Consider the following 23,281-nt stretch of genomic DNA (forward strand, 5'->3'; position numbering starts at 1 on the left):
TGATAGAAAACTCTTTCTGGCAGTAATCTGCTTTTCTTTTCCCTGAAACCCTGAGCTCTGCAATTTACGAGGGGCCAGTCCTCTCACCTGACAGGGCAGTCCCCACGGATGTGGGACAGTCCCCACGGATGTGGGGATGGGCTACAACTTGCCTTTCTTTTCTCCTGGGAATTTCACAACCTCTGGGGGAAGGATGGAGCCAGGAGCTGTGAGCTACAAGACCACCCGGCAGGTCAATCCTTACCCCACCAAGTCTGTCCGTTTTCAGAGCTTTTCCAAGTGGCACTCGTGTAAACTCAATAATCAACACAGAACAAGCCTCCAGAACAGCTCCAGGGAAATAAGCCATCCCTCCTTCCTTGTCATTTTTGCTCTTTTCATTAAAAAATGCAGCTTCTTCTTACCTCTGCCACTGTAAAGATGTGCTTCTAAACAAATGCTCTGTTTAAGCAAGCCCTTGGAGATGAATGAAGGCTTCTGGGGACCCAAGGGCACACGGTGACAGGATGGGCTTTCTTCCCACGAGTGGCTTGCTGTAAAGCTTACCTCTAGCTCCACCTCCAGCCTAGGTGGAGAAGCACAGTCCTGGTAAAAGACACCATGTACTGGAAGATCTTGGCTATGATTCCAATTATGTCCTTTTTTATAAAGGCCCCATTTTATTTTTTTTAATTGTAGGTGTTTCAGGTATCTATTCTTTTTTTTTAATTTATTTATTATTTTTGGCTGCGTTGGGTCTTCGTTGCTGCATGCTGCCTTTTCTCTGGTTGTGGTAAGCAGGGCTACTCTTTGTTGTGATGCGTGGGCTTCTCATTGAGGTGGCTTCTCTTGTTGCGGAGCACGGGCTCTAGGCGCATGGGCTTCAGTAGTTGTGGCACGTGGGCTCAGTAGTTGCGGTGCACAGGCTTAGTTGGTCTGCAGCGTGTGGGATCTTCCCGGACCAGGGTTCGAACCCGTGTCCCCGGAATTGGCAGGCAGATTCTTAACCACTGCGCCACCAGGGAAGCCCAAAGGCCCCGTTTTTAAGGAATAAAAGACTCATGAGACCCCATTCTTTGGAGGGCTGCTAATGCTGCTCCCTCTCCAAGTGCAGCGCAGGTGGCCAAGCACAGGTCTTCAGAGATGGGCGTGCGGAGCGCCCCCCTCCAGCCTCCCCACCTCACTTCTCGCCAGTCCGCCCAAGCCTCCAACTGGTTCATCAACACCTCTCAGCATTCACAACACTTACTTCCCTTCGAGAAATTATAGAGTACAGCTTGATGGCAATTTTTGTGGCAAATTTAACAGAAGAGTATGAATGAGAATCACTCTTTAATTCCTAAAATCAAAAGGTCAGAGGTGCTAAAAGTCCTTATCGACTGAATGTCTGTGTCCCCTCAAAATTCCTATGCTGACATATAACCTCCAAAGGGATGGTTTTAGGGGGTGGGGCCTTTGGGAGGTGATTAGGTCATGAGGGTGGAGCCCTCATAAATGGGATTAGTGCCCTTATAAAAGAGACCCCAAAGAGCTTCTGTGAGAACACAGCTGTCTGTGAAGCAGGAGCAGGCCCTCACCGTACACCTGATGTGCTACAGCCTTGATCTTGGACTTCCACCTTCCAGAACTGTGAGAATCAATATCTGGTGTTTATAAGCCATTCAGTCTGCGGTATTTTGTTATAGCATCCCGAACGGACGAAGACAAATACTTATTGCTATTCAGATTAACAACTCACATGTGGTATCCCTGGGTTGGCAGTTTATTTTAAAAAAGCAACACCCCGGTTATCTTTTCTTCCTTGTCCATCATTTTTCTTAACAGAACAAGTTACAAAAAATTGGGGAGGGGGGGTATATTATCTTTGCAGACTGACATATTTGCAGAGGACTCATGAATAATAATGATGATTCAAAAGCTCCTAGGTTTACGCCTGAATCAAGCAAAGAGCAAAGGACAACATAAGAAGGAATTGTTTACAGCAATCTCATCGTACAACATTGATTATGACAGTGCAGTGGTTACAATTACGTTCATGATAGGATATTCCTTGCTCAAATACCAGACATGCTAAAATCACCAGGCTGCTTACAAACTGGAGGAATCAGTGCAAACAGTCATCTGAAGAGCAAAAACCAGAATCGGGAAGGCTTTTCTGGCAGTGAGATTCTGCCAGCGGCTTCCTCGCATGGGCCACCCTCACTTTGAGTCTTGATCTTTCTTTTCATCTAAGAGGGCGGAGCGGATCCCCAGCTTTTTCAGTTCTTCCACCAGGTCCCCATTCTGGTGCATCTGCAGAAGAATGTCACAGCCCCCCACGAACTCGCCGTTGAGGTACACTTGCGGGATGGTGGGCCAGTTGGAATAGTCTTTAATGCCTACGGGGAAAGAACATTTAAGCGTCATTTCAGTGGTCAAATACTTGTACGGCAAAATACGTTTCCCTGCTCCTAGGGACACGCCGTATCTCTTCCTGGCTCCCCATCCCTGGGGGACCGTGTATTTGCTACAGAGAGCATAAGCTTTAGGGTTGAATGGACCGCTGACTCTTCCAATTATAAACAGTGAGGCCTCCATCCTGTTTCCGCCCTCATCTCACAAAGTTTTTATGAGAATCAGGTTAAGTAAGGCTCTCATAAACTACCTGACACACAATCGACCCCGGATTAATGGCAGAGAACTTGACTGGTTAATGCAAGTGACACAAGATACACAAGGCTATACTCCCCATGCTTCTGCGGGCCACGTTTTCAGCAAAACAAACAAACGAAAGAAATGCCACTCCATTCCCAAATGGACTACTGAACATGGATCCGTGGATCCATCATGGTAACTCACTGGCACGCTGGGCAGCCCACACCTAATGTTTTCCGTGCCTTCTCCGCTGGTGAAGTTACAGACACTGAGTCATTGGCTTTCATCTTTAATAATTCTTTTACCCAAAGAAAAATCCCTCTCCTGTGGCTAAACTGTGGCCCTCGTCCTATTCAGCCCCTCACATGAGCTCTCCATGGCACAGCCGATCTGGCTCAGCACAGAACTCGCCAGGACTGAGTGAAATGAAGGAAAGGCCCAAAGCTCATGAAGGGCCACGTCCTGGGCCAGGCGCAGGGCCACGGGGTGAGTGAGACCCACTCCCTACCCTAAGAGACGATGGCTTTGCGAACACACCAAGATGAAGTACATTCAGGGACAGTGCAGCCATGGGATGATTCTGTTCAGTGCTGGGCCACGAGGATGATGGCTATGAAGGAAATGTGGTTTCAATCTTGAGGCAGAAAAGATCACTCTTTTCTAAATTCCTCCTTACCCTTTACTTCCTTTTCTACTCAGAGGTTGAGATGAAGTATACTTTTTTAAATGTACAAATAAACGAAACAGAAAAGTTAACAAATTCTTCAGGCAAAAGACAGTATGACACAAATTTTAGAAATCGGTCAAGTGGTGGTTTTTATCTAAACAAACTAAAAATACAAAACCTTCTTCTTGATGCCCTATCATTTATTATCAGATGAGTTTTACCAAATAAGATTACCAATATGAGTTATATTACAAATAACAGTCCCAAGATACCATGTGTTTTTCTCTTTTAAGTCACTGCTTTCTAAAAAACAGCGACTTTGCTGTAAACGACAGCACTAGAGGGGGCCCCCAGTAGAGAGCTTTATCTTTCTTCTGCAGGCAGACTTTATGGATAGAGAAATGGTTACAACGTTATAGGCCCTGAAAAGCTCACTTCTAAGCCACTCTGGGTTTCTGTTTAAAAAAAAATCAGCTAGAGGTTTGGAGGTTACCAATAAAGGGCAAATTCCATTAACCATCAGAATGTCTTTATACTTGAATACCCTGATGAATTCAAATTTTTTTTTTTTTTTTTGAATTCAAGTTTTTCATCACTCTGTTGTTTGGTGCTACATAAACAATTACTTAGCATGTAAGCTGTATGCTTTGGATTTTTTTTTTTAAACTCTATCCTCAAACACAAAGAGTCCATCAGAACTTAACTTTACATTTCCAATGACACATCTTTTTTTACTTTATGGTGGGGGGAGATTAAGAAACGTTTAGAATAAATATGAACTTTTTACTTCTTCTAAACTTTCTTAAATATCTGTTACATTTATGTACATGAACCATTTATCTGCACAATATTATATCTGGGGTTTTTTTTCCAATTAATAATACACTGCATTAAGCTTTCCATGGCAATGAATATCTACTGATTCTTTTGGTGAGTGCCTACAGTTTTTGAAACACACCAAAGGTGAAAACAAATTTGCTATCTGAGGGCCACCCAAAACCACATGTTTAATCCTAAAAAGTACAATTTTTTAAAATAAAATCTTTGTTGACTTGCTTTCATCAATCGTTTTTATGGTACTACACTCAACCAAAGCATTAGGCTTGTCCTATTTTATGGTAGCACACTCAACCAAAGCATTAGGCAACAACTAAACATTACGGTGTTGCAGACCATACGTCCCAACTATAAGGGAAGGAAGGAAATCCATCCTAACCACCAAAACTACCAAAATAAGTGGGCTTTCCACCATCCTGAACATCCAACATACAGTCACATGCAAGGGAGGCTAACTCCTTCCAAACCCCTTGGCCTGCGACTGTCCTAGTAACTTCAAGAACTCAGAAGAACCCACCTCAGAACACATGGCATTGTGACAGCAACCAAGGTGCCTACCAGCTGATAGTTTATCAAAATTAAACTTAACTACTTCTTTAATTTTTAGATTATCAAGTGTTACAGGCGGCTGTTGTCAAAGCAAAGCTCTGGCATCTCTCCTAAAAACGATGCCATTTTCCATGTTTAAAAAGTCTGATTACAAGTTTAAATATTTAAGGAAATACCCAATTGCTTCCTACAGAGTGAAGTGAGAAACTTCCAGTAAGACTACATTCATAAATTGAAAACTAAAACAAATTCTATCAATTCACAATTAATTGTTTAAACATGGCTAATTTTTCTCACCCTTTAAATTTTCAGTAACTGCAATATACAGTGATAATTCTTGTATGTATCACATGGAATAACTCAGAATCAGAGAGCAACTCTTGAAAATGAGAAAATCATACCCAAGAATGGATTTTAATGATAACCGTATTTTATAGATGACAAACTGCGATTCGGTTTGGGACAGAAAATGCTGACTGCCAAGTTATATAACAGGTAACACGAGGACAGGGAGTTAGGAGGCTGTCTTACAAAATCAGTTCCACATACACCTACTGTCCCACCAAAACAATGTAATGTTCCAAAGTATCAAGCCAGAGGGGAGAAAATGTTCTGGAAAATTCCCTTCCAGAACTTTCAAAAGGTACTTTTCAAAATTCATGACATTTCAGAACACTGGACCTCGTTCCTGGTTTGGACAATTATCATAAGAGCACCATGATTATAGTTTTCTTTGTTCCTGGTAGATTTTCAGTACACGAGCTTCAGAGTCTGATGCAGGTTGATGCCAGCTCCGCCACTTAACGAGGCTCTGTTCCTCGGGCAAGTCATGTCACCTCCTCCTGGAATCACATATTTCTCCATCTTCCTTAACTTAGAGAACGATGTTAGCACTGCTTGACAAAAAGTAAACCGCGGTGCCGAGAGGGACAAGGCGCTGGTTTAGGGGTCAGCAGACTGTGGCTTGTAAATACCACCTCAGATAAATCTGCTCACCTCTCAACTTGTTTCCTTTTCTGTAAAATGGAAATAACTCTATGCCTCACATATTTGTTATGAAGATTAAGTAAGATATAATTGGTGAAATGAATTAAGCTCCCACAGCGCCAGGTGCACTGTGGTTACTCTCTCCACATCAGTGTCCTCTACCCCACCCACCACAGGAATGCTTTCCTGACAATATACGCAATGGGGAAAACAGAGGGAAAGAATGTAGGAAAAATACCAGTGAAGTATGCCATGCAATAATAAAAATACCATTTACTGAGCTAAGGGTTCCTGAGTTTCATACTCTAAGTTTTTCACATATCTAATCTCATTTCATCTTTACAAAATTCCTACAAGGTATGTATAATTATCCCTATTTTACAGATGAAGAAATGAAGGCTCAGAGAGGTTAAATAACTTAACCAACGTCACAGTGCTGGCATACGGTGGAGACAGGATTTGAGTCCAGGTGTCTAGGAGTCCAAAGGCCAGGTTCTTGACCACCAGAGGTGGTCTCTGTTCAGGGGCTGGCATCTGTCAGCTGGCATCTGCCCCCCCCCCCGTGAGCCCCACCTGCACGACACATGGATCTGCAATCCATGGGACTGTTCCACATCTTTAACATTTATAGACACAAACGGCGTTAAGCCACAATTACCCTTTTGCAACTTGTTTTTTGACTAAGCATCGCCTTTTTTGAGATTCAGTCATATTAAATACATCTAGATCTAATTCTTTTTTTTTTTAATTTTTAAAATTTTTGGCTGCGTTGGGTCTTTGTTGCTGTGTGGCTTTCTCTAGTTGTGGAGAGCGGAGGCTACTCTTTGTTGCACTGCACGGGCTTCTCATTGCGGTGGCTTCTCTTGTTGCCAAGCATGGACTCTAGGCGTGCGGGCTTCAGCAGTTGCAGCCCATGGGCTCAGCAGTTGTGGCGTGCGGGCTTCAGTAGTTGTGACTCGCGGGATCTAGAGCACAGGCTCAGCAGTTGTGGTGCATGGGCCTAGTTGCTCCACAGCACGTGGAATCTTCCCAGACCAGGGATTGAACCTGCGTCCCCTGCATCGGTAGGTGGATTCTTAACCACTGCGCCACCAGAGAAGTCCCTAGATCTAATTCATTTTAACCACAATTTAGTTTTCCATCATATGACTAAGCTACAGCTGCTTTCTTCAGTCTGCTGCTAACAGACCAAGATCTGTTCTTGCCCACTTTTCATTATTACAAGGAACACCGCAGTGCTCCCCCTTACGCGCATCTCCCAGCTCACATGCAGGGGACGGTCTCTCTGGACAAAGGGGTGGCAAACTACAGCGTTCGGGCCGAAGCCGGTCCACATCCTTGTTTCTGTAAATAAAGTGTTACTGGAACTTCGCCCCGCTCATTCGTCTCTGTGTTCTCCCTGCCTGCTGTACACTGTAACAGCAAAGCTGAAGAGGTGTAACAGAGACCACCAGGCCCCCAAAGCCTAAACTTTTGCTCTCTGGCCCTTTACAAGCTTGTCGATCCCTGATGTAGCCTAAATACCCGCGACTGAAACAGCTGGGTGTTCAGCTCTGTTCACCTTCAACTTGACTGGGTACTGACAGTCACTCCTTCCAAGTGTGGGCACCACTTTATACCCCCATCTGCAGCATACAACCTGCCCACCAGACACCTACGCACACTTGTTACCTGATTTTTAATGCTTACCAACGTCATAGTTCTACTATTGCCTTAAATTCCTTGATAATGGAAAGGCTGGGAATACTTTCAAATGCTTAATAACCATTCAACAATAGGATGATGGGTATTCATTCAACAGACGCTGTTCCCGATTCGAGGAATACAGTGGTGATCTGAGTAGGCAGAAATTCCAGAGTGTCTATAATGTTTTTAAGAGCAGGGAAGAGAGTTTATGATAAAATGATAAATAAAAGAAGCATTTATTCATTCATTAAAACACGCATTGAAAGCTCGCTTTGCATAAGTATCACACACAGTGCTCAGGGAGTCGCAGAAGACACGTTCCCTGCTCTCAGGAGGGCACAATGCTATATACAGACATGCGTGATCTCAACTCTGTTAAAAAAAAAAAAAAAAAACTGTTAGAAACTAGATCCAAATGTTAATAATAATGGTTTATGGTTTATACGGAATTACAGGGGATTTTCATTTTCTTTAGATTTTCAGTGTTTTCCAAATTTCTCCCATGAGCACGTGTTACTTTTGCAACTGAAAGTAAAGATTAGTCTTTGTTAAGACCAAGAGCAGGATATGGTGACATCCATCCACCGTGACCCTATCCCTTTGTCTTGTGTGTGCTCCAGATTTTTAAAAAGGAACAAACCTTGAGGAAGGCCAAAACGCAAAGCTGCCTCAGTCAGCTTGGTTCTTTGGGTCTCAGGTCTCAGGCTGACACCTCTGTGCATCATAATCCCTGGACCCAGTGCCCAGAACTAGGAGACAGTGTCTGAGGGTCTTCTTCCAACTTGGGTCCTTTCTAAGACTCAGCCTGCTCTGGCACAAGAGAACAGGAAAGGCCAATTTTGCAGAAGCCCCTATCCTGTTACTAGAAGTGACCTTGGGTCTGGGAAAAGTTCACAGACGTATCTTTAGTTGGCGAAAGCAAGCATCAGACAGCCTGTCAGTCTCTCTTGGCAAACCTGAAGGTGTGGAGAGCAAAAAGGTGAAGAATCCTCATGTTTTACAGCCTCACCCTGGCTAAACTAATCCCCACTCTAATAACCTGCTTACACCACCCTGCCCTAGTCTAGAGGTTAATACTTACCCTAACGTTTACTTTTCTAGGCAACGAAAGACGTGTTATGTTCAATATATATGCAACACATTAACTTACTAAAAGTAATGGTCTGATGAAGCTCAATGGTTAAGAAATTTAAGGGTTAAACTCCTGTTGCTATTGTTTGAACACTTAAGAACAGAAGACTGGAAGTCAGATACATAAGTGCTCTCGGCAAACATTCTTATTCCTGCTGTTACTTTCAGATTACTGGCCATATTCCAGTATAGCCCATCTCTGGTCATATTTCAAAAAAATGTTTTAATTCAAGTATAGTTGATGTATGATGTTTCAGGTGTACAGCAAAGTGATTCAGTTATACCATCTCTGGTTGTATTAAACAGGAGAACAGAAATTCATAAACCAAAGACTCTCAAAACTTTAAGCTAAGCAAGGTATCAACAACACAACGTTTTACTAAGGACCACAGTGGCAATTTGCAAGCGGCCTGAGGCAAGGTCCCAGCAGAAAGATTACAGAGTAGTTTCTCCTATCTTATCTTTTAGGCAGAGACGCCACTGCTGCTGCATGAAGACGGCAGATCACCCTGTATGTGAAAAAAGCCAGCAACTGGAAGCATTCCAGTAGTCCAGGAAGGGAGAAGGATCATGGGGGCATAGCACATGGTAATACTACATATGCCTCCTGGTAACTCTAAGCTGCCTTCACTCCTTGTTTCCATCCACCAAAACCGAGAGTTCTATAAGGATTAGATTCCATGGAAAAGAATACTTTTAAAACCATAAAGTGCTAATAATAAAATAGCTACCATTTAATGGATGCCTTCTGAGTGCGAGATAAGAGGACAGGCACTTTCTAAAAGTTTTATTTTCCCTTTTTTCCTCACAAAACCTTTGCCAAGTGTGGTTTCATTATCCTCATATTATCAAAAAGGAAAATGCAGTCACGTGACTTGCTTCGGGTTGCACAGCTGACTGGCCAAAGGAGTCTAATCCAAAGCCCTTCCCTGACGCCAGCCTGTCGCATCTCTGTTGGAATGACTATGATTGACAACTTCAAATGCAGAAGAGCAAAATACAGAATTCTGAATGTAGACTACCATAGCACTTGATGCCCTAAAACACTTTTTAGAACACTGTCACTAAACAGCAGCAGGAAACTCAGGGAGAACTCAGTCACTGAAAGTCTGGAATGCCACCCTTCAGGGGGTACAGGCACGGTCCCCCCATGCCTCCGCCAACCCCACCCACCCCAGCCAAGGAGCAGACCCGGGTGTTCTGGCCTCTCTCTCCTCCCCCACTAAGATGAAATAGAAGAATGCAGGTAAGGTTCTCAGCAAGGCGCTCATCAGAAAAGATGCTGGTTAACTGTCAGGGCCCTCCACCCTCCCCTGTGGGCCACTGAAAAGTCACAGACACTACTGTGTCTGCCCCAGACCCTGACTGGCTCCTGGAGCTCCAAGCTTGAGTGAGCTAGGGCCCAGGAGTCATTCCTCGTCCCTCTCCCCACAAGCCTCTCCAATCCCTAGTCCTCACAAATCTCCCCCATCCTTGAGTATCTAAAAATAAATTTAATGTCTTTTTCTCCCACACCAGATCCCAACTAAGACCTGACCAAAAGCTGTGTCAACCGCTCCTGTAGCAGCAACAGACAACGGTCCCTGACACCCCGAGCCTTGAGGCACGACAGGCCAGCCTCTGACCCCCTAGCCTCAGACAAGGGCAACCTCGACCCTCCCCCCCGCCATCGACAGCACCTGCTCCTTACCCACGAGACAGGGCGGCCCCTCAAAGTGTCCCCAAAGTGCCTACCTCTTAACGGCTCTTCCTGTATCCCTCTCTGCCCACTTCCCCAGCCCTGCAGAGCAGGGAGTCACGCTGCTGACCACGCTCCTTGGATTCAGCCGAAGGGCACTGGCCCCGAAATGCCTTTTTCAGCTCCGAGTGAGGACCGGGGAACCGTTAGGACTTACTCCATTGCCCAAGTTGGCCCAGAGGCCCAGATCCTCGAGACCCAGTTCAAGTCGATCGTGCCCCCACCCCAGACCCGTGTGGAAGCTCGTGTCTGCACTCCCCTCGAGCCCCCAGACGGACCTTGCCCGACAGACCCTCGGCCCCGCAGAGTGGCCTCGGCCGGTCGCCCCCCAGCCCCGCCCCCGCCCCCGCCGCCAGCCGGCTCTGACCTTGCCGGAGCTGGGGGTCGTCCAGCACGTTGTAGGCCGCGTAGTCGCGGACGCCGTGCAGCCGCAGGATCTGCACCACGGCGTTGCTGAAGCCGCACTGGGGCTGCTCCGGCGTCCCCTTTAGGAAGACCACCACCCTGTCCTTCTTCACCAGCGCGTCCAGGTGCTCCGACGAGCCGCTGCCGCCCGAGCTCGCCGCCCGCACGCCCGGGCCCCGCAGGCCGCCGCCCGCGCCGCGGCCGCAGCGGAGCAGAGCCGCCGCCGCCCGGCCCAGGGACCCGCTCATCCCCGCACGCTGGCCGGAGCTCTCGACGGCCAGGGACCTGGGCTAGCCAGCCGAAGCCTTCCCGGGGCCCGGCCCGCGGAGGCCCGGCCCGCCCCCCGGAGGCCCTCATTGGACTGGCTCCGAACAGCTCTCCGTGATTGGAGAAACTTGGCCCTCAATTGCTGGATTCCACCAATCATGTTACTCGTCCCGCCCCGACAGGTTGGAGGCGGTCCTTACGCCTGAGCCGCATTTCATCGCCTTACCATTGGCCGCCGGCAACCGTTTTGTCAGTTGATTGGAGAGAGTGGATGTCCATCAGGGTCACGCTCCGAGGCAAGGGGAGGCGAAACGAGCGGGAAGACGGTTTCTCTCCGAAAGGTAGACGGGCCTGCTACGATGCTCCGGGAGGACTTGGGACAGGCGCTGGGCGGGGTTTCGCCGTTCCGCGGAACGCCGGGAAGGGGTCACTTCCAGATGAAGGTTCCGGTTCCGGTGCGGGCAGAGGCTGCGTTGCCACGGCAGCGCGGTTGGTTGGCCGCTGTTTCCTGCGTTCCGGGTGGTGGCTGGGCTGGAGCAGGCTTGGATCCGCCGTTCCAGGCTTAGGTGAGCTTCCAGGAGCTTTAGTAAGGCCGCGGCTGTTCGCGGCGGAAGCAGGGACTGCGCCGGGCTCTGGCGGCCAGGCCTGCCCGGGGCTACGGCGTCGGGGCCCGGGCCGTGTGTCGCAGTCCTCCTGTGGTCCCGCTGCCCCCGTGGGAGCAGAGGCCCAGACCCGTTCCCGTGGTTCCCGCCTCTGCAGCGCGATTATTCCACTAAAACAACTTCGATTTTTAAAGTTTGTAAAGAGCTCTTGTCTGTGTGATCGGGGCTTCGCTGACTTTCCAGCCGACCTAAGCCCCTGGGCCTGGGCCCAGGAAAGGTTTGTTGAATGGGGAACTAAGAAAGGAATTGGTTCGTTCGACAGACGTTTTCTGAGCAGCTGCTGCGTGCAAGGCACGGTGCCGGCGCGGGACCTGTGCCCAGAGCTTGAGAAATGAGAAGCAGGTACAAAGCAATGTGAGGGTAGAGAGGAGGGAAGGGAAGCCTCCCTAGGCCCACCGCTTTCTCTGTTCTCCGCTGTGCTTAGTACATCTTGACATATATTTATTAGCTTGTTTATTGACTTCCAGACTGTCAACTTCATTCACTGCTGTATCCTCAGTACGTAGAACAGTGCTTGGAACCTAGCAGGTGCTCACATTGGTGGAAAGAATGATCCCAGAAGAGCGGGGCTCAGTGAAATCGCCACGTGGTCTGTAGTCTTGGAGCGGTGCTGGGTTGGTGGTACCCTAGAGCACACCAGACTTGCAGAGAAAGCATTCTCCAGAGGAAGCTGAGGCATGGCTGCTCAAGGGACAGCAGTACCATGTGCAATTTTCCTCTGATAGTTTCCGAGTACTGTTGCCACGGTGATAATGGCTGTGCCATGTCATTATCTATCAACCGACAGTAAAAGAAGGTTTTGCAGTCAGATGTTGTTTAACAGATGGAGTGGTTTCTGTTGGACACTAAGTACTGCTACAAATTACTTTCTTTTTAAACCCTAAGTATTTTAAAAGTTGTGGCTGGAGGTGATCTGGTTCTGCTTTGGAGGTGCTCAAGTTTAAAAATCAGAAAATTAGTACATGTGCTGACAGCAAGTGAATCTTCCAAATAATCATTCACCACGAGACTTGAGGCCAGTAAGCTGAAAATAAACTCAAGACGTTACTCAGAAATGCTCCCCAGTGATGTATTTGTTTTATCCCCGTGGTTGTTATTGATGTTTGGTAGTTTTCTAATGTGGGACCCAAAATTGATCAGCTTCTTAAAGAGTCCTTTTTTTCCCCCCTCCAGAGTCATTGATTCCAGGTAAATCAGAGGAACAAACATCATACAGAAATATACAGGACAGTAATATACAGGAAGCGATGTGATGTCGAAGCTTAACTGTTGTTTCAAAAGTCCAGCATCTGGTGTACCTAACAGTAGGGGCTATATTGTTTGCAAAGTCACCTAACTTTTACTCATACTTATGTTCTGGTAAGTTTGTTTCAGTTTTTTTTAAAAATAAATATTGGCAGTTCGTTCCAGAAAACCTGAATTGTTTATTGCCTACTCTGAGCTGTCTCATTCTGCTCTTGTGTTGACTGGAATAGGAAGAAAAATTTGCAAACTTAATGATGTGAGGATCCGGAGACGTAGTGCTAGTCACGGGGAGTATCATGTCGCTTACCTAGTGGGTGATACTGGCTTTGCCAGTACAGTTGGCAGACATTTTATTAAATTGAGAATACAGCTGTCATTAAAGGTTAAGAGTAATCCTTGAGCAGGAAGAATACAAAGCCTACGTTTTCCAAATTTATAATAGAGTTGCTGTGTACAGTCGAGTATTATAAGGACGTCCACGAAATGCAAGGAAAGCAAGTCGGGGCTCTTTCAGGGAGCTAAGTGGGATGGCTTTGATAGTATCGATCAAGGCCAGGAAAACAGATCATGTATCTAGACCAAAGAAATTGAAACAATGCACCTAAATTTAAGTTTTTGATAAAGCAACCCAAAATGCAAAATGTTGAATGTGCTGAACATACTGCTTTCTGTCTTTGACTTAAAACCACTCATCAAGTGTTGGCACCAAACATCAGTGACTTAAAGAATCAAAGAAAATAGTGTTCAAAATATTTCTTCCAAAGCACCAACTTCTTATATATGATGTGGCATTTGAGTTATGAGCTTTCTCATTAGAAGTTCTGTAGTGAGAAAGTAAGATAAAAAATACACTTCTTAAACAGTTGTAAGAAATCTGCATTTATGCTCAAATGCATTTGGGTGTTTTGAACATGGAAGTCGCCATCTTTATCAGTTTGTGATCTCCCATGTGGACATTAATGGGGAGGTAGGGGTGGGAAGTACAGGAAACTTAGGAGAATCCTGGGATTTGGGGTCACAAAGTGTAATTAGACCCCAAACTAAATAATCATACCATGTAAACGTGCTGACTCAGGCATCCTAAAAATGTTTTTCTTCCCTGTGCTTATTTATAGATAAGGCTTTACTATATTTAGTTAAATTTCTCCTTTCTCCGCACTCCACCAAAAGCAAATTCACTGTTGAACCCATAATTAAAACCTTACAAATTTGAGATCATTTCTTCCTATATATCAGCTCTAAATGAAGAGTCAGGATTATTGAGCCTAAGATGAAATTTTATTTGAACACTTAGCATGTCAGTGTTTTTGTACCCTAACTTCAGTCCTAAAGGTCACGCTGCATTCTGACAGGGTGTGGTGATTGTGCATAGGACACATGACCCAGAAATGTCTCGGTCTGAGCTGGCCAGAGCATTCTGCGAGTGTCATTTTAAGGGAAAAGTGGCTGCAGGTGTTGCACAACGGGTTGAGCCACCAGACATTCTTGAGCTAAAATAGCATTTGAGACCCAGATTTCCGTAGACCCAAGCTGAAACTTGAGACCTTTCTCCGTGGTGCCCCTTAGCTATTCAGTAATTCTAGAGCACCACTGCAACCCTGGAATTAACTTGATTCCCTAAAAAATAATTGTAATGTGTGAGAAACTGAGGCAGTGCCCAGCCCCCTGAGAAAATATTTGCTAACCCGTAATGAAAAGATAGAAATGCCTTTGCAGGGACTTCCCCGGGGGCGCAGTGGTTAAGACTCCGCGCTCCCAATGCTGGGGACCCAGGTTCCATCCCTGGCCAGGGAAATAGATCCCATGTGCATGCCGCAACTAAGAGTTCGCATGCCACAACTGAGGAGCCCACCTGCCACAACTAAGACCCAGAGTAACCAAATAAATAAATATTAAAAAAAAAAAAGAAAAGAAAAGAAATGCCTTTGGGATCTTCACTACCTCTATCTGACAAGACAGCTGGGTTTATAAATACTTCTCTGGCCATGGGAGCGGCCTCAGTTTTGCTCATCGCAGGTTCTCACATCATGTGGGCTCAGCCTAGAGGCAGGAAGGGGGACCTTATTCGGGCCCCCTTCCACTCTATCACAAAGGTCCTGCTCTCCTCCTCTGGGTAAAATGAAGAGAAATGACGTCCTGTAAATTTAGTTCAGTCTAGAACACACTGTGGGAGATACAGGTGAAAATGAATTCCTGAAGAAGCACTTATGAAAAGCCTGGATGTCACAGCAGAGCCTGATTCTGTTCTGGGATTTGGACTGTAGAGGTGTGAGGCCTGGCTTCAGTCCTAAGCATCACTTACAAGCTCTTCTGGATTTTCCTTGGAATTCTCTGCCCCTTACATCTTCCCCTTACTGGATTTGTGAAAAATGTATTTGTGACATCTGCAAAAGGTAATGCCTATTTCAAGATGTCTTTATCTAAGGATTGCAGAGTTTTAATGAATCACTTTGTACTCTATTCCTCTGCTCCTAGACATTTACCCCCAGAATATTGGCATGCATGTGTAGTACAGCAAACTGGTTTTGTGTACATGAATTCATTTGAAACTTGCATTAGCCCTAGGATAATAGTTCTCTGGCATTTTGGTCCCTAAATTAAGTTCTCTTTTCACTATAAGATCCCACATGCTGCAGAGCAACTAAGCCCGTGCACCACAACTACTGAGCCTGCACCCTAGAGCCCGCGAGCCACAACTACTGGAGCCCGTGAGCCACAACTACTGAAGCCCGAACGCCTAGAGCCCGTGCTCCGCAACAAGGGAAGCCACCGCGGTGAGAAGCCCGTGCACAGCAACAAAGACCCAACTCAGCCAAAAATAAAAATAAATAAATAAATTTATATATTAAAAAAAAGAATGAACCAGAAGTAGAAAAAAAAAAAAGATTGTTAATAACATCTTTTTGACAGACTTGAGCACTTTGGGTTCCTCTTTTTACCTTCACAAGCACTTCTTAAATCTTACTGCGGAATCATAGCAAAGCCAGCAAGTCCCACAGAAAATTAAATATTCCTGAATTATCTCCAGGGTAAGTATGTATTGGATACAGATGTGATTTTTATGCTTTGTGAAACTAAACTGACAACAATTTCAATGCAAAACTCCAATGAAACAAATAATCCGTAGCTTTTCACTTCTGAAAGTTTCATTCTCTTTTGTCCCCATGCTGCTTTTTCTCAGTGAGGCCTGAAGTCCCTGGCTATATATAGGCTTTTAAAATGAGACATCTGCTGGACTTTGTTCTATTGAGAACTTTATTTCGAGGGAAAGAGCCCAAATCATATCTCCTGTCAGGTAATATTAAGAATTAAGTGGTAATCATAAAACATGTTAAGACTTAAGTAAAGTTGATAAAAGAATTGTTGACTTTTCCTCAGCTGTCTGTTTAGTGAAAAATTTTAATGTTTTGTGTTATGTTTCTTTTTTTTTTGCAAGCAGATAGATTCCATAATTCAAACTGTCATTACATTTCCAGCGACTTCTGAGAAGGTGCCCAGACCACAGAATTTAGAAAGCAAGGAGCCAGTACTGTTGTGTGTCACACTTGTTAGGAAGATTTATCTGTTGGCAGGAGTCTTGTGTCCCCCTCTGATAATCACTGAGCTTGCAGCCAGACGAACACTGAGAAAATTTTATTGTTTTCCTTTGAATGATGGCTAAGATGTATTGCCAAGGCCATAAATATTCTTTATGTTGATTCAGAATTTCATTTCGTACTTCAGCCTTTGAGCCTTAATAATTTCATGCTTCAAAATTAAATCTTGCTTTCATGGGAATCCACTGCTCTAGCCTACTTCAACAAAGTAGCTAGCAAAGGACCCCAGTTTCACGGATTGGGGGAGTGGGTTGGAAATTGGCTGACGTTAACTGTTCATTTTCCTTTGCAGGGAAAAAACTGGTGGATTTTAAAAAATATTTTTTCCTGCTCTTATGGCCAGAAAAATCTCACTTGCTAGTTCTAAACTTTACACTTTTTGCAAGTGTACTCTACTGAGATAGAATTAATTGATACCAAATTTCTGTGAGCCAGAGTTTTGAAGTTTTAATAAAAGACTATATTATAAACCAGTTACACTGTAAAAAAAAAATAAATAAATAAATAATAAAAGAAGGGAGGAGCATTCTGCATAGGCTGCACTTGCAAAATTGAGTCACCAAGAGAATTTTGTATCAAAAGGCTTGAGAAGGTGACATATTTGCAGGCTTTCTCCCCTCTCCAGACATCCAGTGATCTGCACTTAGTGTAACTCTAAGCACATATGTCAGTCCACTTGGTGAGCTATTCCCATTGGTTCATCTCTTCATACGGCTCAGCTGCAGCTCTGTGATGGTTCATGCATACTGCCGGCTGGTGGGGAACAGGGCCAATAATACCCTCCTACTTGAAGGGATTTTTGAATCCCTTCTTGAAAAATAACCCATCATCTTTTAAAATCATTCCATCTTTTGAGAAACTTGGAGCATTTCATAATGAGTCTCTGCCTTACCCCACAAGACAGGTAGGGGGCGCTAGTCTATCTTACTTAGGAAGCAGGGGCAGCAGCAGCCAATAAGTGCTGTCGCTGTCAGCGCACACAGTGTCTGGGAATTAATCAGCCAGCCGGTTTCTAGGAAGAGGCTCTCAGTTCCCATCCAAATCCTGTTCTTATTTTAGGGAATGGTTTACTCTCTCAGTTTTCTAATATTACAGCCACAACAGATTAGAAGCAGTAAATTTAAAAGGCTAACACTAAAAGCAGGAAGAAGCAATGACTAACAGGTTAACAGGAGATTTTTTAAATTGAGAAGCAGATATTTGGGGATTTTCCTCTTTTTTTTTTTTTTGAAAAGTCACATTCTGGAAGCGTTTGGTGTAAGCAGGGGCAAACATCCCTCACATGTCACAGTTCCTTGAGCATTAGAGCCCTGTGTAGTAATTCTAAATCATCCAGAAGAGGAAATGGTATTTCACGTGCTTTGGTTAAGTCAAGGAAGCGTAGTATATATTAGATTGTCAACAAAAATTATACAGACTCATGGCCTAAGGGGGTTGTGTTAAATAAATTTCAGAGGAATACTTTCTTCCCTCATTATGCCAGATAACAGAGTTTTATTCTACTTTTTCTGTTTTAATATTTTTATTTATTTATTTGGCTATGCCGGGTCTCAGTTGCGGCACTCAGGATCTTCGCTGAGGCATGCAGGATCTTTCGTTGCGGCACGTGGGATCTAGTTCCCTGACCAGGGATCGAACCCAGGCCCCCTGCATTGGGCGTGTGGAGTCTTAGCCCCTGGACCACCATGAAGTCCCTATTCTACTTCTGTTATGTGTCTCATATTAGTCCGTGATGAGCACTTAGAAATACTTAATACATTTAATTAGGTGGTGAGGTATTGAATAATATTGGCATAAAGCTGGGTTTTTCCAAACTGTATGAGTCAGTTTGGGCTTGAGAGCTCAGCTAACATCAGGCCTGGAGACAGCTGCCCATAAAGCAGTTCTGCAAACCCTGGGTACACAGTCATCAAAGCATATAACCACTGTGTGTCCTACCACTCAGCTGCATTTTACTGCTTTTGGGGACCAAGACCCTTCAGGGGTTTGTATGTATCACAGTTTAACTTTATGCCCCACCGCCCACTAGACCATCAGCTTCTAGTGCAACAGAACTCATTTCTTCACCCCGGGTCCTTAGCACTACGCCTGGCCCTTAGTATGTGCTCAATGCATAACTCCTGCATGGAGAACATGTGACATGGTAAGCGATACAGGACAGTATCTCAGAAACCCCAAATTGCATGAAACTCACAATACTGACCGCAGATGCCACAGGAGGGAGAGAAACATTTGGCCGTAGAGCTTGTGCTAAGCAGGACATGGAGTGGAGTAAGACACTCCCACTCCCCGGGACCTCACCATCTTATGATGAGGACAGACGCAAGAATGTCACTAAGTACTGCAGAGGGCTGAGGGTGTGGGCCCCAACACAGCGAGTCAGGGCCTCAGGGATCAGAGACAGTTGGTAGAGGGGCTGGTGTTTGAATTGAGTGTTGACGAAGAGGTAAAGAGCTGCTGTTTAAAAGGGAAGGACAAAAAAAAGAAAGAAAGGGAAGGACATTCCAGGGAGAGGAAACAGCCAGGGCAAAGGCACAAAGGCCCAGGCATGCTCTGGGGGCACACCAGGCCTTAGGATTTTGTCCTTGGGTTGAGAGAAGATCACAGAAAGAGTGTAAGCAGCAGAGTTCTTGAGAGATGGGCCTGGTAGGAACGTTGATGAATTGCAGGTGGCCCAGACTGACCGAGGAGGGCCAGTCCGGAGCCCGCTGTGAGATGGAACAATTCCCGGGCTCTGGCTTGTGTGCTATGGGTGAAGGGCACCAGTGCGAGCCACGTTCCATACTTCGAAGGTAGGATTGACAGCATCTGGTGACCTGCTGGATGTGGGGACGAGGCTGGGAAGGAGAGGGCAGGACTCAGGCTTACTCCCAGGTTCTGGCCTAGCCGCTAGAGCTCCTACTTGCTGAGGAATACGGAAATACAGGGGGAGGAGGAGGGAGGGTTGAAGGGGGGGGTGAGTCATGAGTTACTTCTGAACATTCTGAGTTTCCAGGAATCTGAGGGGCATCTATCTAAATCATTAAGTTATATCTGAAATATTGGAGGAGATGATTCAGATGATTGCTCTGGCAGGTCTGGACCTGATGGTAATAGAGATTCGGGCAGGGAGAGCAAGAAAAAGGAAAAACCAGGGATGAAAGCTGGGGGATGTGTGCAGTTAGGGAAGGACAGGCCTGAAGACTAGAAAGGAGGCAGGAGGAGAAATGAGCAAGCGCTTCCAGGAGAGAAGCTCCATCAGGGCTGTCAGAAGCTGCGAGAGAGGCCAGGTAAGGACCCAAGTGTCCTCTGGGTTTGGCAGTGGAGGTAAGCGAAGCATGGCTGTGGGCTGGGCAATGAGGGCGTTCCCCAACCTTGGGCAGCTCCCTGAACCTCTCAGAGTCTCTGGAACATGAAGGAGCTGGGCCAGTGAATTTATAGTGTCTTCAGGCTGCTATTTGTGGGTGTGCACCTGTGTTTCAGGCCATCTTAGAGTGTAAACTGAGCAGACAGGGTCCAGTCCTTTGCCCAGATTTGCCAGTGACAGAAACAAACATTTCAGCTTGGGTGATGAAACAGCCTTGATTGCTGAAGGAGGTGAATTAATCCCACTGGCGCAGCACCAGCGAGGACCTTTTAGATACCCAAGGACACAGGATGTGAGTGCTGCTTTCTCTCCTGTTCATGGGGGCTGCTTCTGTCTGCTGAGTACAGCTTTTGAAGAGCCAGGAGGTGCATGTGGTGGCACTTGCCGTTTTTCTCTGCACACCAACTCGGTAGCATCAAAGAAGAAAATGAGGATTAAAGTTCTTTAAGATTCCAGGCCAGGTGCCGGGGTCTCGCAGTGCAAGGACTTGTGGCAGTCAGTTCGAAAAGCGTTTGTGCCGCCTGTGTCTGGGGCCAGTCGTTTGCAGCAAGATTCTAAGGTTTGCTGGAAAGAAGCTCCTGCAGTGAAATGGCCTTCTCTGCTGGGGAAACACCAAGCATTGTCATCAAGAGCAACAGGTTTCATACAGGGGTGCGGATCTGTTTGACACAAGCCTCGCCAGTCCAGTAGCGGGGCCAGCCATGCCCCAAGTGTGGGTTTCCCCGGAGCAGAGCCCAGCCGGATTGCATGGTGATGGGGGTGGCACAAATGCCCTGCACAGTTCTGCTGCCCTAACTTGGGTGCAGAGCCCCCGCTGCCCGTCCTGGGCACCCTGCCTGTCACACTGAGCTTCTAATATTATCACATGTTCAGAACAGCCGAGCCTGCCGAAAGCAAGGAGAGAACATTTCAGCAGATTTCAAAAACATGTCTCCAGGGAGCGAAAACAAGAAAAGATTTCTCTTCCTCCTTAGTGGGGATGTCTTCCTTACCCACAGCCTCTTCCTGAGTTGGTCTGCCATGAACTTTGGTTGGCAAGCCTAGTCATTGGAGGGTTTCATTTCCCGTGATAGCACACATTTGCACAGAACTTCAAGTTCGTAGCACATTCTTACGGTCCTTATTCTCTGCGATCCTCATGACAGCTCCTACAGGGAACCCAGGGCACGAACTGGCCCCATTTTGTAGATGTGGAGGGGTGATGGCCCGCCCTGCACTCAGCCAGCTGGGGGATGCCTAGCCCCGGAGGCACCACGTCAGGAGATTTCCATCCAATGAGCTTTTCACTCTGCCACGCCTCCCCCCTCCCTGCGCCCCTCTCTCCCTCCACACCCCACCCACCCCTGGCTTCGCAACACTGACATTATCAAGGCTGCATCCAGGTTTCAAAACAAAATCAAACAAACAAATAAGCCGGGTTCCTAGTGTGCCCCGTGCCGTTGTTTAAGCCAAAACAGTGAAGCTGGAAGGCTGAGCAGCTGTCAAGGCTGTGGCAGAAGAGTAATCACACATCTCACGTGTTCAGCACCAAGGAAATCGCTGAGCGTGGCTGTGACTTCCCTGGTACAGAGCAGTTCAGAGAATTCAAAACCACAATCATCATCATCCGAGCTGAGCTCAGCCAGCCCTGCGTGTTTCATGGTACGTATGAAACTGAAGCTCTGATGTTTTTCTCACTGCATGTGCAGGTGATCAATGTAACTGCAGGGCTCAGCCCTGCTGTTTACACTCACTGATAGACACACACACACACACACACACACACACACACACAACAGACCTCCAGGCTGGTCCTCTTCATTATGTGCAGACTTTCTCTTCTGTTACTAAGGCTGGTGCTGTTCTTTGCAAAGTACTTCTAATTTCTCATCAGTAACCTTGACCCATAAGGAACTCATCACAATAATGAAGCCAGAGCTGTAATGTTTGGGGTTCAATGTGGCTCTGTGTAAAAATATAACCTAAGAAACAGATTGGAATCTAATCATGACCAGAAAATGGCCCTCCACTATTGCTACCAGGCAGACAGAAGGGGCAGTGATTATTAATAAAGAGTGTGGGCTGAAGCCAGAGTGCCTGGGTTTGTACCCCAGGGCAGTCATGTGATAGCTGTGTGATGATGAGCAAGTTATCACCCTCTCTGTTCCCTCATTTGTAAAATTAGATAATAGTAGCTACCTTGATGAGGACTAAATGAGTTAATATAAGTAAAGTCAGAGGACAGTGCTTGGCACATAGTAATCCCATAATAGATGTTAAATATCATTATTATTCTCCATCATTCAAGATGTAGCTCACATCTCACCTTATCCACAATGCCCTCCCCCAAACACTCGAGCCTTCACTCCTCTCCCGTTTCTGGATTCCACTAAGAGTCAATTCTGTACCGTGCTGTCTAGCATCTGATGACCTGCAGTGCTGTCTTGTTATTTCAATGTTATTTCAAATGTTTCAGTCTTAATGTTGCTTCCTCCATAGATTGTGAATTCCTGATGGTAGGAACCATGTAGTTTGCATTTGTTGAATTTCCACAACTCACAACTTCCTGGTCCTGGACATTTACTAGACACTTCAACATCCTTGGAGTGTGTTCATCACTATAAATAAATAGGAAAAAATCTGGTGGTGTGGTATTGTATACAGGTACTATAACTAACAGTTAAAACTTACAGTGTAATGACTTACCTTGAACCAAAAACCTGTACTAAATGTTTATAGCTGTTTTATTCACAGTAGAACCCAAGCTGAAAGCAATCTTGAGGTCCTTCAACAGGTAAATGGTTAGACAAACTATGATCCATCTATACTATGGAATACTTCTCAGCAATAAAGAGATATGAACTCTTGATACAGTGACAACCTGGATGAATCAGCAGTGAATTACACTGAGTGAAAGTAGCCAGTCCCAAAAGGTTACACATGATTCCAAGGTTATAAATTTTATATAACATCCTTGAAATGGCAGAAGTATAGAAATGAGAACAGGTTAATGGTTGCCAGGGGTTAAGGAGGGGATGAGGGCAGGAGGGAGAAGCAGCATGAGGGATCCTTGTGGTGATGGAAATACTCTGTATCTTAATGGCATCAGTGTCAATATCCTAGTTATGGTATTGTGCCAGCTACTCTTGCAAGATGCTACCATTGGTGGAAACAAGGTAAAAGGTACAGGGGACTCTCTCTGTATAATTTAATACAACTTCATAATCTACCATTATCTCACGTAATTTTTAAAAACCACTTAAGATGTTCCTTAAGCAAAAGCAGAGAGAATAGATTGGCTTGCCCACTGATGAGCGGAATATAGCAAGGCTCTTTCAGAAGGATTTTATTTTTTAGGAATAAAGATGGCGATTTTACCTTAACATTTTTATTTCTGTTATTACTTATTCCTTGGAGTATAATAATAGTAGTGTTTCATAGTCATGCTAAATGACATTATTATCCAGTACAATCAAGATTCACATTGTTTTTTCAATTGGGAGGAGTAACTTAGAGATGATCTTTTCCAATTCTCTCATTTCACAGATTCAGAGACTCAGAAGTGACCCAAAG

The 23,281-nt window shown here is 45.5% G+C and overlaps 1 protein-coding gene, 1 long non-coding RNA gene and 1 other non-coding gene across 4 annotated transcripts; 2 read left to right on the top strand and 1 right to left on the bottom strand.

The window, feature by feature from the left end:
* Positions 1–1,720: 1,720 nt before the first annotated feature.
* Positions 1,721–10,909, bottom strand: GLRX5 (glutaredoxin 5). The gene is made up of 2 exons (XM_068541002.1): positions 10,576–10,909; positions 1,721–2,357 (listed from the first exon to the last, which is right to left on the bottom strand). The coding sequence occupies exons 1-2, from the start codon at positions 10,859–10,861 to the stop codon at positions 2,179–2,181; spliced, it is 465 nt and encodes a 154-aa protein (XP_068397103.1). The 5' UTR covers positions 10,862–10,909; the 3' UTR covers positions 1,721–2,178.
* Positions 10,910–11,308: 399 nt separating this feature from the next.
* LOC137762724 (uncharacterized) lies at positions 11,309–16,485 on the top strand. 2 transcript variants are annotated; one of them, XR_011073613.1, is made up of 4 exons: positions 11,309–11,446; positions 12,716–12,901; positions 15,408–15,816; positions 15,969–16,485. It is a non-coding gene; the product is annotated as an uncharacterized lncRNA (long non-coding RNA). The 2 variants fall into 2 exon arrangements; XR_011073611.1 differs by having other exon boundaries at positions 11,312–11,446; positions 15,408–16,485.
* LOC137752573 (small Cajal body-specific RNA 13) lies at positions 12,131–12,405 on the top strand. Its single transcript, XR_011071200.1, has one exon. It is a non-coding gene; the product is annotated as a small Cajal body-specific RNA 13 (non-coding RNA).
* Positions 16,486–23,281: the final 6,796 nt, after the last annotated feature.

Source organism: Eschrichtius robustus, chromosome 1 (genome assembly GCF_028021215.1).
Source record: "Eschrichtius robustus isolate mEscRob2 chromosome 1, mEscRob2.pri, whole genome shotgun sequence".
NCBI lineage: Eukaryota > Metazoa > Chordata > Mammalia > Artiodactyla > Eschrichtiidae > Eschrichtius > Eschrichtius robustus.